The 16,465-nt window shown below is 43.3% G+C and overlaps 1 protein-coding gene across 6 annotated transcripts in view; it reads right to left on the bottom strand.

Annotated features, from left to right (window-relative positions):
* TBC1D1 (TBC1 domain family member 1) overlaps positions 1 to 16,465 on the bottom strand; it is a 224,136-nt gene that overhangs the window by 81,158 nt on the left and 126,513 nt on the right. For 4 of the 6 annotated variants that reach the window (XM_043870715.1, XM_043870720.1, XM_043870718.1 and 1 more), the window contains 7 exons: positions 13,747 to 13,857; positions 11,242 to 11,370; positions 9,777 to 9,863; positions 7,237 to 7,517; positions 5,161 to 5,322; positions 3,041 to 3,160; positions 1,916 to 2,055 (listed from right to left, as the gene is read on the bottom strand). In XM_043870715.1, the coding sequence (XP_043726650.1) occupies positions 1,916 to 2,055; positions 3,041 to 3,160; positions 5,161 to 5,322; positions 7,237 to 7,517; positions 9,777 to 9,863; positions 11,242 to 11,370; positions 13,747 to 13,857 (1,030 nt within the window). The remainder of the gene's footprint in view (positions 1 to 1,915; positions 2,056 to 3,040; positions 3,161 to 5,160; positions 5,323 to 7,236; positions 7,518 to 9,776; positions 9,864 to 11,241; positions 11,371 to 13,746; positions 13,858 to 16,465) is intronic. The other 2 variants (XM_043870716.1, XM_043870717.1) reach the window with 2 other exon arrangements.

Here is a 16,465-nt window from a genome sequence, read left to right as displayed (position 1 = left end):
TCTACAACATGAAAATAAAATCTTTAAAACTTTCTAAAATGATAGATTGAAATAAACTCAATTTACTAAAGAAATTTTTTAATCACACTGAATTAATAAATCCAGTGTTCCCTTACACTGCTCCTGCCAGGAAACACCAGTATAGGAACCTAAACCCATCAGTGCCCCAAACTCAATAATGGCAACAAAAATGCTACCACTTTACATTTGACATGCCTGTAGGCTTTCAAAGTACTACTTTCACATGTATAATTTGATGTAATTCCATAAGATAGGAAGAGCCAACACTACTATAACCATTTTATAATCAAAGAACTAAGTATAAATGAAGTTACATGTTTTACATCACAAAGCTAGCTGAGCCCAAACCAGGTTCTTGTTTAATCTGGCAGAAGATCCAGGATCCAAATTAACATGAAGAACTCTGGGGAGAGTGGTGGGGAGGAAGAGAGAAGAAACAACAGTGAGTGGGGAGGGAAAGGGAGAAAGGGTTCCTCCAACCCTAACACCTCCTCCCAGAGACAGTTACATGGAACGCAGTCTGAAAACCCTCGGATCAGCCTTGGCTGTGTCCTGGGAGACACAAAGAAGCGTGTCAAGGGGCAAGTGTGAGGCTACACCACAGGCAATCTTGCAATCTCAGAAATTCAAGTAATCTTTGGAGAGCTGCTGTTTCTCTGTGCTTTTGTAACACTTTCTGATTAGGAATATTAAGGAAAGCAAATATCTACTGTTAAAAGTTTATGACCTCACTGGGCAAAGAAAAATCTTAATTTTAGTCAGCAGAACTTCATCTAAACTCCTCTTTTACATTAAAACTCAACATGCAAAAGCCTAAAAATAAACTAGCACATTCTATACAGGCTTTCCAGGTGGTGCAAGTGGAAAAGAATCCGCCTCCCAATGCAGGAGATTAAGAAACGCAGGTTGGATCCCTGGGCCAGGAAGATCCCCTGGAGGAGTGTATGGCAACCCACTCCAGTATTCTTGCCTGGAAAATCCCATGGACAGAGGAGCCTGACAGGCTATGGTCCATAGGGTTGCAAAGAGTCAGACACAACTGAAGTGACTTAGCATGCACACGCATACAGGTATACCTTGTTTTACTGTGCTTATTAGCTTTACTGTTCTTCACAGATATTGCATTTTTTAGAAACTGTTTGTGGCAACCTTGAATTATCAGATGATGCTTAGCATTTTTAGCAATCAAGATTATAGCTAAGGTATGTATGTCCTTTTTAGACATAATGCTATTGCACACTTGAAAGACGGCACTGTAGTGTCTACACTATACCACAGTGTAAACGTAACTTTTATGTGCGCTGAGAAATCAAAAAATTCATGTGACTCGCTTTACTGCGATATTCTTCTTATTGCATCTCTGAGGTCTGCATGCATTTCTTTGGAGGACACAAAGATGATGAGAAAGAGTCCTCCCGTGACACCAGACTGATGGACAGCAATTGACGAGGCACAAAACATCACAAGTGTGACCAGTGGGGTGGGGGTACCTCAGAAACCCACCATGCTAAGGCAGGGTGTCAACTACACCTTGATTGCAGAGGGAGAAACCAGACACGCCTGGAACGGATCGGAAGGGGAAGGAAGGATGTAGGGGCATCGAGCTGCGCTCTCAACATTCCCGCGGGCGGGGGGCGGGGGTGGCGGGGGTAGGCACAAAGGCTCAGCAGAAGCACTGTCTGTAACACAAGGTGCTGTAAGCCGCTGATGCTTTTACCGGCTTCCTGGAATGTGGGATCCTCTGAAAACAGTGACAGGCATTGCCATTTGAGCTTCCTAACCTGGGAACTTTAAAATCAGGGGATGATTTTGACTTGAAATCTCATTTCACCTCTTCTTCCACCAAACATGAAACTCAAGCCGGAATCTAGGCTCACATGGGGGTGGGCCTCACCTTCATATCTTTTGGGGGAGTCGCAGGCCTTCTGGGGGGTGGCCACCCGAAGGAAGATCTGCTGCCTCCATGAGTGTCTCCGTGTCTTCACAGGGGTCCTGCTGGCATCGCTGATGTGGTCGGCTTTGGACTCAAAGTCCCTAAAATTAAAGACAGCTGATTTGTGACTGGTGGGGAGATACAAGCAGATATTTTAGCTTGACTTTTTATCTTTTTTAACCAAGCACTAAATTATAAATCATCTCTGTACAAGCAAATATAACTAGACAATCACAGGTGTCAATCAAGCTGGTGGTGGGGTAGAAGTCCTGCAGAACTGCTTTCTGAAAGGGTGCTCTTTATGGTAGACAATGGTTACATGTACTTATTTTAATTGTAAAAGATACTACGAACTCCACTCCATGGATCTTAGCTTCTAATTGGGCCTCTCTTGATGCCACTCTAGAAAAAGAGAAATGGCCTAGAGGCGGGGGCTGGGGCAGGTGGGGGGTGCCGTCACCAGGGTTACAGCCTCCCCTAGTCTATGTGTGAAGAGATCTCCTTAGCATAGCCCTATGTCTCCAAGCATCACCTCAAAAAAAATTAGTAAATAAATTACACAGAACCAGCAAGGGCAATAATGATGCAGTTATTTGCTAATGATGACTTTTAATACCCATATGTTTTAAACTACAAAACAAAGTATATTTTTCAATATACATAAATAACAATCATTAAGTTTTTTCCTATTCATAGGACAACTTGGAGAACCCTTGTAGGTTGCACCTGAATATATACCCACAACTGAACAATCATCTGAACTTACAGATCAAACATCCTGACTGATTTACTGGCAGCCATATATGCTTATCCAGAAATACTTCTATCACTTAGAGAAATGGTTAAGACTTTCTCTAATTTGCTGAAAACAACAAAATATAAATAAACTAATTCTAGTCAAAATTGGGTAACACATTTGACTCCATATTTTTTAAATCACATTCACTAAGAAAAAAATGTAAGAAAGAAGATATAACAGATCTAGTGAAAATGATTTTGGAAATGGCAAAAGATGGCTAAAAAATCCCTATGTGTCTAACAAGCAACATATACACCCAGACTTGACGTATCTAAATTGAACCCTACCTTTGAGTGTTCATAAAGTCAGAGGTGTTATTTTCATCTACAGGAGCCAGAAATTTTAGAAAATTTGGCACAGAGGAAGAAGAATGAAGTTTTTTCCGCAGGGCATTACGGTAGGAGATGCTGAGAGCATGGTTGAAAAAAGAGTTTAGGATAAACAGAAACACACAAACTGTAAAACAAAACCTTCAAAACAGAAGACACATTTTATACATCTAATGATAAGAAAATTAAAGCAAGTAAGAAGTCAAAAACAGTTTACAAATGAGATTTAACTTTCATTTTCAATCAAACAAAATTCTACTGTTTTAAATGAAAGGTATCAATGAAGTAATTAACAAACATCAGTCCATGCAGTTACACAAGATGAATAAATTCTAAATATCTGCTATGTAACACTGGGCCTGCAGTTTACAACACAGTGCCCGTAGTTAGTATCATGTAAATACATAAAAAATGTGTTAAGAGGACAGATCTCATTTTAAGCATTCTGACCAAATAAAAACAAAACCACAGCAATAAAATTCAGTCCATCATCCAAAATGATTCTTTGTCAAAGTAGAAAAATAATTTTTCTAAATTAATGAGGAAGTTTCTGAAATGGCACAAATTGCAACTTATATAATCAAGCACATTGCCATTAAACCTGTGTGTGTGTGCACGCGCGTGTGTGTGTACACACCAGAGCAGGGGAAAGAAGTATCACATCTTGCCCTCAAGATTGTTTTCATAATAATTTGAGGGAATAATAATAATCCCTCATAATAATTGAGGGAATTAATTAATCAATGGTAAAATTAAATGGATTCAAATGATAGACTGAAAATAAGAAAAGCAGAACCAAACAAGCATGCGTGCACGCACACACACACGTGCGCGGTGGCCCCGGGTCCTGCGTGGACACACACACACACACACGCACACACACATGCACACACAGATGCGCGCGGTGCCCCGGGTCCTGCATGGGCGCGCACACACACACACACACACACACGCGGTGGCCCCGGGTCCTGCGTGCACACACATACACACACACAAGCGCGCGGTGGCCCCAGATCCTGCATGAACACACACACACACACACACACGCATACACACACAAGCGCGCGGTGGCCCCAGGTCCTGCGTGGACACACACACACACACACGCACACACACATGCACACACAGATGCGCGCGGTGCCCCGGGTCCTGCATGGACACACACACACACACACACGGTGCCCCGGGTCCTGCGTGGACACACACACACACGTGCACACACACACGCACGCAGTGCCCCGGGTCCTGCGTGGACACACACACACACACATGCACACACACATGCACACACAGATGCGCGCGGTGCCCCGGGTCCTGCATGGACACACACACACACACGGTGCCCCGGGTCCTGTGTGGACACACACACACACACGCACACACACACGCGCGCGGTGCCCTGGGTCCTGTGTGGACACACACGCACACACACGCGCACACACACACAAGTGTGCGGTGGCCCCAGGTCCTGCGTGGACACACACACACACACACGCGGTGCCCCGGGTCCTGCGTGGACACACACACACACATACACGCGCGCGGTGCCCCAGGTCCTGCGTGGACACACACACACATGCACACACACATGCACACACACACGCGCGCAGTGCCCCGGGTCCTGCGTGGACACACGCGCACACACACACACGCAAGCGCGCGGTGGCCCCAGGTCCTGCGTGGACACACACAAGCACACACACATGCACACACAGATGCGCGCAGTGCCCCGGGTCCTGCGTGCACACACACACACGCACACAAGCGCACGGTGGCCCCAGGTCCTGCGTGGACACACACACACACACACACACACATGCACACACAGATGTGTGCGGTGCCCCGGGTCCTGCGTGCACACACACACACACGCACACACACACGTGGTGCCCCGGGTCCTGCGTGGACACACACACACACACACACACACACACACACACAAGTGCGCGGTGGCCCCAGGTCCTGCGTGGACACACACACGCGTGCGCACGCGCGGTGCCCCGGGTCCTGCGTGGACATGCAGCGCCCTCTCTGCGTGACCGTCCCGGGGAGACCAGCGTGCCACGCGGGCGGCTCACCTCTTGGGCACGGCACTCCCACTCTGCTCCCCGCTCGGGTTATGTTTGAGGTGCTTAAAAAAATGAGGCGAGGAGGCGGAGGGGTTAAGACGAGGTGGAGGGGCAGGAGCTGAAGGCTGCCCTGAGGGACTCTGAGACTCGCCAACAGGTGGACAATTCCCACTAAACAGCAAGCAGAGAGAAGGCAGGGGCGTTAGGGGGGAGTACCACGCCGGAGAGGCAGGCACACACGGACACGGCAGCTGTCACGGTGAGTGGGGCGCCCCTCCTCAGCACCCGCGCCCCCCTGGCAAAACAGCTCAGTCCAGAGGACGCCATGAAAGGTCCCGCCTGATCACCTCCCACACTCGGAATGACCCCAAGACATCCGTTTCCTCCACTCCCTTCTTAGGATCTGACAGGGAGAAAAATTAATTAAAAGCAAAGGAAAGCAAAACAAAATCCAGAGTTTTAGAAATACATCTCTCTTCAACATGAACAATAAGCTGCCTTGAATGTCAAAGTCTCATTTCCTGTGCATAAGTGAGCAGAGAGGTCATGCGGGGTCACGCAGAGCAGAAGAGACATGCTGCGGGGAGATGGGGAGGACAGTCCCACGTCCCCTCACCATCCACACCAACACGACCCTACAGGAAGCTGCGTTCTTAGGGGAGAAGGGAAATGGATGGTCTGGGATTCCATCATTTCCTGCCACCTCTGGCTTGTGTCACACAGCAGGCTTTAGCAAGAGGACCAGGAATCTCTAGACAGGAAGGTTTCCATCATCACTGAAATGCCAGAGAAAGAGGGATGGAGCGCAGTGGAGAGGCAGAACAAAAGAAGTGTGTCCACAGGGTTTTAAGAAACATGATTAGAACCCATAAAGCCTCAAACTATGCTTGTCATGGCTCCACGGGTAAAGAATCCTGCAGTGCAGGAGACAGAGGAGATGCAGGTTCGATCCCTGGGTTGGGACGATCCCCTGGAGGAGAAAATGGGAACCTCCTCCAGTATTCTTGCCTGGAGAATTCCATGGACAGAGAAGCCTGGCGGGCTACAGTCTATGAGGTCGCAAAGAGTTAAACACAACTGGTCACACGGCACATTTATCTCTAGGACATCACAGAATTGAGTATTAGCTTCTGAAGCAGGTCGTGCTTTGGGATCACAGTTACCCAGCCAAAGTCCAAAGAACCACATAACTATTTTCAATAGCCAACTGAAAACAAAGCTGAACGACTCCGTAGCCTCGTCTGAGATTGCCAGCACATGTCCTCCTTCACCGGCAACGTATCAGAGCGCCTCCCCACCCCGTGTAGACCCGACATGTCCTGGCTTCTGCTGTCACTGGTCGGAGGCAGGCGGCGGCTGAACACAGGTGCGGCCTATTCCACGTTTACAAGGCGAGAGGTTTCAGGTTTTTGAAGTGATTTTACAGACACCCGTGCCCACCCACGGTCTCCGACACGTGCGGTCACACTAACTGCCACGGGGCCCCTGAAGGAGCTGGGACTCCTGCTGCTGTCCGGCTGACCCAGCTCTGCAAGCAGGACATTCCAACAGCTCGCTATGGCCCCATTTATTAAAATCAGTGAGTGTTACTGGAAGAATCCAGAATTCTCACATCGGAGGTGATTTTAGAGACTGTCTATTCCATCGTGTTCTGCAGTGAAGTGAAGTAACTCTGCCGGCTGGGGACACAGCAGGGACAGAGTCCCCAATCACTGTGGCCCAGGCCCCCGCCCTCAAACGAGCATCTCCTGCTGGCTGCTCTCCTCCGGGCCGGGGCGGAGTTCCCGGTCAGGGCTGCCTCTCAGACCCGTATGCATCTCAAGGGCCCTTTCTGCTCATCTTACCTGCTTCCTCACCGTCCCCGCACGTGGACAAGTCACAGGTATTTCTTACATCTACATCTCTCCCAAGGGAGGAAGGTGAGAGGGACACGTCACTGATTTGAGTTTTCTCTTTTTAAGCCAAGAGTGAAACTGGACTCAGGTTTCTTTTTCGCCCAACAGATATGCCTGGGATGCACATACCTGGCAGTAACACATGCCCCAGCTATTCACACAACAAATCTACATTTTCAACAAATCTTACTTTCGTTCATGAGGCGTCTCTGTGCTCACTGAGTGGTACCTCACAAGTTTCCTTTGCAAGACCCCTGGAGACCCCCGCGCCGGCTGCGGCGGCTCCTGGCAGTCCACGGGGACGTGGCCCAGGGTGTTGGCGCGCCTCCGGAGGCCCTGCTGGGGGGAGGGCAGGCCTGGCTCCTCCGCGCGCTGGCTCTCCGAGTCGCTGGACAGGTCGTCCGAGGAGCCCAGGAGCCTGAAGCAGCTCTCGGAGACGGACGAGGCCTCCTTTTCACAGCCAGACGGCTCCTGGTAGCAGACAGAGACAGCAGATCAGACACGTCACACGGCACTGGTGGCATTTACAAATCTCTGATTCCAGCGGCAGGAAAACATTTCAATATGTAAGCACATCTTCTGGTCATAACGCCGTCCAGAGGCCACCAAAAAAGGCAATAAAGTGCCTCCTCGGCGGAGACAAAATGCTAGTGTGCAAGACAAACAGGAAAACTGCCCAAGTGCAAGTGTGAAGAACAAATTATAACAAGTAACTGCCGTAAGCAAAGCCAAAATAGTTATCTTTGAAGAAAACAAGACTCTTCCCTACCGCCTATAACAAGTCTAGTGAGTGAGATGTAACCTGTCTGCACTGTTTAAACAAATCAACTTCTTTATCTTGGCCAAGGGTGTTCATACATGTGATACCCACATTTTAAGGCTCTCTAAATTTGAGCTAATGTTTGGATTTAACTGGGTAATCTTTTTTTTTTTTTAAACTGGGTAATCTTGAGTGTTAAAAATTACATCCTACATTATTCTTAGGTATGGAAAATATCTCCCTAGGCACTTATTGACATGATTCAGAGAAAATCACTTAGCTTCTTCCTGCACTTCAATTTCCTCATCTGTGAAAGGGTACAGTGAAAATTTATCTCACTGGGTTTCAGGATTAAGCAAGATAATACAACCAAAAGTGCCTGTCTACTGTAAAATGTTATGTAAATATAAGCTATTATTTTATTAGGCACTCAGTGAATTTCCTGAGTGAGTCCTCAAACATTTGTTAGGACTCACAACAGTATTTTAATATCATAGGCTCTCAAGATGCATACTTTTTCAAAGGAAAGAACTATCACCGCTCACACTTAGCACTGCATGCCCAGGATGTGGCCGAGGGGGTAACAGTAGGGGGGAAGGAGGGATATATTTTTCTCAAATCAAAAAGTACGAAATAAGAAGTATACCAGCTTGTCCCTACTGAAATTGCTGGAAGGCATGAGTAAGTCAGCATAAAAAGAGCAAATGCATCAAATGGTGGGCTGGAGAATCTAAATTCCATCTGTTCATCTGACAGGCATTAAGGATTTTAATTTTAAAAAATTAAATTTATGTTTATTAAGGAGAGAGGTTAAAAGCACTTAATGTTACAGGAATTCGATTTATAAAGCTTATTTCCCAATACCTTATGAAATGTTAATCACTTTAAATGTAACATAAATTTTTCATTCTTTAGAACTCTACAGTTACAAAGATTCTTTAAAGGTTTAAAAATGTGTCTAGGACAATTCACCATGAAAACCTATTCATCTCAATTCTCATTAACATCCCTCAAATTATGTGAAAGAGCTAACCCTTAGCTTCATCTTACCCCTGAAAGGGCCAATGGATATTCAAAGAACATACTGATATCAATTTAGCGGTCTACCATAAACTTTTTAAAACAACAGAAAATACCAATATGTATCATACACTGTTTATAGTAAATATTGGTTTGTAAAATTTTATCTTAATTTTATGTGTGAGCATGTATGTATGTGTGTTTGTAAACCATTTCACAATGTTGTTATGGTCTAAAAACTTGGAAAGCCACATGCCCAAAGGGGAGCTCAGAGCAACTTCGATTCCTGTGGGAAGGGGCTGGTCTCCACAACGACTCCTCCTCCTTGCATTCCAGGGCTCTCTGCCCTCCCCAGCATAAAACCCGAAATCCACTTGGCTGGTGGTTAAAAAGGTGAGCTAGCAAGGCTTAAATATAGTTGTGTGTTTGGAAGGCAAAAAATGAAAACAATGACATCACAGACACAGGTTTGTTACCAAAAAGAACTGTTGGCTTGCTTATCATCGCAAAGCTGCGCTTGGTGGCAGACATGGAAGGGTGAGGCTTATTTATAAAAACCATGATGCTTAATTATAATCACAGAGTCAGCTAAAGGACACAAGAATTTAAGCTGCATACTTCTCAGAACTCACAAACTCATGTTTGAGGTTTTCCCAATTGAAATTATTTTTAATGTTTAGATTTCATTGGAAAACCTTCTAAAGAAAGAAATCCACTGACTGCCTGTGCATTTAGCTCTTTGCTCTGGAAGAGCCTTCTGCTTTGCTCAGCACAATTTGTCTGTCAGAGCAGAACTGCACGACCAGCCCTCCACCTGCATCATGAAGTCTGGAAGCACCAAACTTTCCATGATGGCAGCTATGAGGCTTCTTTGGTCCCTGCTGATAGGCCCTGTGTAGAGGGGATGAGCAAGACCCATTTGTTGGCTTCTTCAGAGGAAACGTGCTTACTTTGCTGGTGTTACTGAACATGCTAGACACGGAGCTGTCCAGATCCAAACCGGCTGAGTGTTCCTGGAGGCCTCTGGCTTTATTACCCTATGGAAAGAAAAGCTGTCAAGTTATGACTCCTGAGGCTTTTGCAAAGACATCTGCTAGAAGCAATCTAGTCTATTTAATAAGCTCAGGAAAAGTGCATCTGAGAAATGCTGCTGAGCACATATGTGCATTAAGACAATCAACATATCTTTTTTTTTTTTTAAACCAACCTAAACATTCCAAAGCGCCCAGAAGATTAGTCATTTGACAGGATGACGGGCAGGAGAGGAGACAGTGCGTCTAGAAGAAAAGCAAGCGCTGAGTGTACACACTCAGCAACTCTCCTCTGAGTCACAGAGCGTGGTGAACTGCCAGCCTATGACAGGCAAACCACAATCTCTCCGTTTGGGAGCTCTCAAAGGCAGACCCACTCCAATTCCAGTTTTGTAAATGAACCGCTTTTAATGATCTGTAAGGATGCTGTAAAATTCTCAGAAACATCTTTGCACAAAATAAAATTTAACAAAAAAAAGTTTCAATTGGAGTGGTTCATGAAATAAAAGAGAACCATAAGAAGATATCACAAGTTCCAGAAAGGTGTGAAACTTTTGAGAGAAAAGAGAACTTTGATTTCTTAGAAGGGCCATCAAGGTATTTACACTCATGCTGGCAGGGTGGGGAAGATGGCAGTCATTTGTTAAAGAACTCCCAGATGGGTACATATGCTCTTCCTGCAGAGCTCCCAGTCACAAAATTTTCCTGTAAAGTGCCAGATTAGTAACCTCTTAGGCTTTGTGGACCATGTGGTATCCACGGCAACGACTCAACTCTGCAGAAAAGTATCCTGAGACAATAGGTAGCTGTGTTGCAATAAAACTTTATTTACAAAAGCAGGAAGTAGGGGACTTTCCAGTGGTCCAGTGGTTAAGACTCTGCACTTACAATGTAGCGGGATTCCTGGCTGGGGAACTAAGATCCCAGCAAAAAAAAAAAAGAGAAAAAAAACCAACCAGGAGGTGAGTGGCATTTGACCCAAGGGCCATGGTTTGCAGATCCTGCTATAAACAGTTCCAGAGACAACAATTGCAGCTAACAAAGACAATTTTTAAACTGTACCTAGTGACGATAGGGAGAACAGAACCCACAACTCGGTGTATTTAATCCATGCATTTTACAGGGACTGGCCAACAAATAACATTCCTCCGGGAGACAAAAATTCTATTGAATATAATACAAAAGAGTACAGAATTTTTTTAACCTTAAGTTATAAACTGAATTTTAAGGGTAGATAACATTTTTCTAACACTGAGAAGACATGAACAAGGCTTTACCCTTCTATACTCTGTGACGAACACTGATGGAATGAAAGCAAAGAACTGAATTTCATGCTCTCTCAAAAAGGGATTTAACTGAAATTAGGAGGAATTATGTCACTTACCCGGGACAATATACTTTCTAAAGATTCTGTTAAAGACCTCTTCGCTTTGTTTTTCAGCATATCTAGCCTAAATCGAGTGGCACTTGATGGTAATTCACTTCCAATATTCTCTGCTGCAATCTGTGACGTCTAAAAAGTGAAACAATGGAAAGTTAAGCCACTTAGGTCTTCCTTCTCTCCTTCTTTCCTTCCTTTTTAAAGAACTGAAAAATTTCTAGGATGCGTCTTTTTGATCCTAAGTCATATTCTTTCTGACTTCATCTGCTCCTTGGTGACATGACTACAAGTCTGGGAAATAACTTTGCCTCAAAGAGTTGCACTACCCACTCCAAACTAAACAAGGAAAAGGGCTTAGAAACCAATCACTTCACAAAGAGTTTAGACCTCAGGCTCCGCAGATGGATCAGAGACATGTCATTCACTAGCTATGGCCTTGTGCAAATTACTTTCTCTGAGCCACAATTTCCTCTTCTGTAAATCGAAACCAACCTCAAGATCTAATCATAGGACTTTGTTATGAGATTAAAACAGGTAAAGCATGTAAAACAATGGGCATAGCTTCCAGTACAAAGGTGACTATGATTAGCTTTTCAAATTAAAGTAACAACTTACTTTTGGGGGTGTTTCAGAGAGCTAGACAAAATAAATCTAATCAACTAAAGAATCCATCCTGCCTACAATAATCTCTTCATCCCCTCCCACAGAGTTCTTTTTCCTCGCGCCGGTGGCTTCCATCATCTCATTATTCACTGTCCTCTGCAACCCAGCCTCTCCCGTAACTCACCAGAACATGAAATGACAGCATAAAAGTTTGTCAATCACAAAATAAAATTTAGTGTTATTAGAGCTATGCTTAAAAAAAAAATAAAACTCTCTAGATTAAACTGTTTCTTCTATGGATTCTTACCTGAATGCTTCCTGCTAGATGATGATTTTGTTAGGAAAACACACAACCACATCCTCCATTACTCTAAACACCAACTATCCTTTGTTGTTACATATTTCAAGCATACACAAAAGTGTGCAGATTAATACCTTAAATGCCTTCATACCACCTCGAGCTTTGGCAAAGTTAACATTTTGCAGGTGTTGAGAAGAACAATGATGAGCACAGGCTCTGGCATTCACTCAAAAAATTATATACCCTGGGTGAGTGTGTTATTAGTCACAGTTTGGTCCTGTGCAATCATTTACAAAGAATTAGAGCCTATCCAGGCTCAAGCCAGTCTCTAGAGCTAAGGAAATTATCCACAAAGAACCCACAGGGGCATGCATTTGACTCAATGCCAGTTCACACCTAAGAAGTTGAAGACTTGCTTTCAACCAAAGTTTTCACAAAGGAGAAGCATTTTGAATAATTTTGATACATAAAATACTGGCTAAAAGATTGGTAGTATCCTACCAAGAAGATCCTTCAGAGACAGAAGAAAAACTACACTGTGGTTTTCTTTTTATAAACCAAACCATAAGAATCTCTGCATACTTAACTCAATGTTTCTTCTAGTCTCCTCTATTGTCTAAAAAGGCTCTTTTCTATGTCTATCACCATAATTCAAATGCAATCTGAAAATACAATCTTTAGAAAATAGCTCACATATAGAAAATAACACAGTCTTTGTTTGTTTTAAACTAAGCGTCCAGAAGTTTCTCCTTTGAACTGATGCTGGTTTTTGGATAAGCGTCTAGTTTGGGGCTCTAGAATGAATTGCACTGCAGTCCCCACACTGCCTTTGCCAAGACTGAGGGGTGAACTCTAAGCATGAACATTTGGAGCCAAGGTTGAAATTCTGAAGCTAGGATGAAGTTCTCAGCTCAGAACCCACCATCCAGTGGTGTCACAGAGTATCTACCAGCAGCCTGTTCACAATAACCAGCATCTAAAATTAACTCTGGTGTCCATCAAAAGGAGAATGGAGAAACAAACTGTGCTGCTGACGCAATGGAATAAAACGGAACATACTACTTACTGATTTATGCAACAAGGATGAATATCAAAAATATCCTCGTCATTTTTTTTTCCAGCTCCACACCCCCAGTATGCTAAGTAAAACAGAAGCTCTGTATCTGGGCAGTATATAAACCAGGCTAATACTCTATGCGATTTATCAGTAGTGCTATCTCACATTCACACTGCATTTTTAGTACAAAGAATTTCCAGGCACTTTATGTAATTGTGAAAGAAGCTGTACAATGTCACTCTCGTTTTATCAGGGAGAAAGGTGAGGTGACAGGGCCTGGCTCCTTGCAGCGCAAGGAGCTCACTCAGGCGGCAGCATTCACTCTAGTCCCCCGTCAGAGCAACCACTCTGCCCCCAGCACAATGACACAGAAGCTTGCCTCACCTTTTCCAAGCACAATCTAAACATTTCCAAATTTCCCCTGCATGTGTAACAAGTGAAAATAAATTGCAGAGAGGAAAAGAGGTTTCAAAGCGTCAGAAAATCCTCAAGACTCTGTTCTACAGTGTGTCCCGGTGAAATTAGACAAAGAGAGAAAATTCCATACCTGTCTTATCTCCCCAATATGGATGTGAACTTTTTGCTTCTCTTCATATAAACATCTCAGGAAAGAAATAATCAATTCATTCTCTCGTTGCTCATTTCTTGGTCTCAATTTCTTAAGGTTAAAAAAATGAATATTTTACATTAATTTTTTTTACGTTAATTTTTAATTGTCACCAAGACTGCTAAACAATCCATTTGAAAATGCTCAGCTTCCACCATCGACTGGTGCTTTTACCCAATCATCCCACTAGGGGGCACCAATGATCCTAAAAGTGAAGACAATTGTTAAAAAGAGACAGTGAAGCCAGTGGGCCAGATTGGGCCTCTGACCTCTGATGTCCTTATACCTAAAATAAACATTTCACATCAGATAGAGGCATAGTCAAAATATTCAGTAAATACTCTTGAAAACATCAGAAAAGGACAAGAGCCATGATGCCTGCACCTTTATAAACTCTTACGCTTGGGGAACTAGGAAGGACAATAGCAACTGATCCAGGGTCATGGCTCCTTTCACATATCAAACATGTCCGTCAGGAAGCATTTTCTGGGAGCCCCAAAAGGCATACACTTGCACACAAAATTTCATGGCACAGACTCAATTTTTTTTTCTCGTATTTTAAAAATTCTTTGCGTTCCTTTTATTTTTCGGGCAAGGTAGTGGCAAAGCACACAGAACTAGAAATCAGGTCATGTAGGTTCAAGGTGCTGCCCGGAAGAGGGATCAAAGGCAACTCATTTACGCTCAGCCTCTCTGTCTGTTCCAATGAAGATTATGTACATCTGTGTCTCTTTTTCTGTTTTTACCATGGGGAAAAAAAAAATTGGAAGAAGCAAAAAAACAAAACAAAACAAAAAAACGAAATGAAGATTATGCACGCAATACACTCCAAGGTCTCCTCCAGCTCCTAGCCTCTTTAGACTTGAAATACCAGAGTTCATGTTTAGAAGACCATCTAATTTAATGTATTCAATTATTTTCCCTGAATATGAAGCAAATAAAACTGAATTACTCTGGAGACACACAAAGCATGCAGTTTATAAACTTTAGAAATATACTCTTTTTATATATATATAAAATGACAGTTTTCCACTGCGCTGGTTCTTCTCTCTCCCTACCCCAAGCCTCTAGCTTGCCCTCTAAAACCAAGTCTGGGTATATAATAAACAGATCAACTACACAAGCATCTGAGGCTGAATCAAGGCTGTTCTCAGCAGCCCAGCTAAGGAGCAAGTTTACCCTCTGTGTCATAGACTCGGAGAGCAGAGGTAACACCTAACCCAGACCTTCCAACATTCCCTCCCTTAAAAGCAAAGATCATTTTAAATAAGCTGTTCCTGCTACTCAAGGAAATGGTAGTAAATGATCAGAAGCATTAACCCTGAAGTAAACTACAGACTTCAGTCACCATGTCAATTCAGGCTCAACTGCAGTAAAGGGACCACACGGAGACAAGACATTAAGAGGAAAAACTGGCTTGAGGAGGGGCAGGGGCATGAGAAGTTTCATGGGAACTCTGTATTTCCACCCACTTTTTCTGTGAAACTACTCTAAAAAATAAGTCTATTTAAAAAAAAAAACAAACCTGCAAGAAAGAGAAGCAGACGCAAATTACGAAGCCTCTGAGCAGGTACCCGAGAGCTGACCCATTCTTTCTTTTCCTAATCTTCAGTGAAACTTTCGGGTACTCTCACAAGAAAATCTGTATATTTTCTTGGAGAAATCCTTCACAATTGATTATTTCCAATATCAAAACAACCCAAGAATTCAGCAGTAAGAGAGGAGCATTATTGGTACATTCTCTTTTCCTCGATATATACGTGAAAGAAAGTACTGGAATGGACAGAAATTAGTCTAAACCAAGCACAATGTCCTCCCACAGCTGCTGGCCAGACAGCGCATCACGGAGCTCGTCACACATCACAGGGGAAAGACAGGGAGGCTGAGAAGACCACGTCTGCGGGGCCACACAAGGTCAAGAAATAAACGCTTCCTTAAAATAACCGAAACATGACTACGGGCTACCCTTCCATTGAGTGAAGTCTCTTGAATGCCTCCCAGGGAACTTCACCATTCTCCAAAGGGGAGAATCATTATTTCCTGAAGGTGACTTAATCTCATAAACATTCATGAGCCAGAGAGACAGGTCTAAGGAAACTAATGGGGAACCAAGTTGGATAATAATATTGTTTTGCATTATTCAAAGTTAACCTATGGAGTCAGGTCAAGAATCAGGATGCTGGTTACCTGAGGCAGGACCAAGGTGGGGTTCTGAGGCTGGAAATGCTCTATTTCCTAACCTGTGTGTTGCTGCAAGGGGTATTCATCTTACACAAATCCAACAGTCAAAATTTTATAATAAGTACAAAGCTGTTAAATATATTTATTATATATAATAAACCTTTTTTATACCTTTATTATATATAATATAAACCTTTATTATATATAATGTAAACCTTTAAAAACCGATATACTATATATTATATATTATGTATAAAACATAATTATATAGCATATATAATTATATATTGTATATAATAACTATAAACCTTTAAAAATGCGGCATAATTATATATAATTTTTATATTTCTTATATATATAGGCATTATGTATGTAACATCTATAAACTTTAAAAATTGTGCATCACTACATTGTATACCTAAAACTTAGGTAACATTATACATCAACTATACCTCAAAAAAAGTTTATTTCATTGAAC

The sequence above is a fragment of the Cervus elaphus genome, chromosome 17 (genome assembly GCF_910594005.1).
Source record: "Cervus elaphus chromosome 17, mCerEla1.1, whole genome shotgun sequence".
In the NCBI taxonomy this organism is placed as follows: Eukaryota; Metazoa; Chordata; class Mammalia; order Artiodactyla; family Cervidae; genus Cervus; species Cervus elaphus.
The sequence above is the reverse complement of the archived record's forward strand: the minus strand, read 5'-3'. Positions and strand labels throughout refer to the sequence as shown.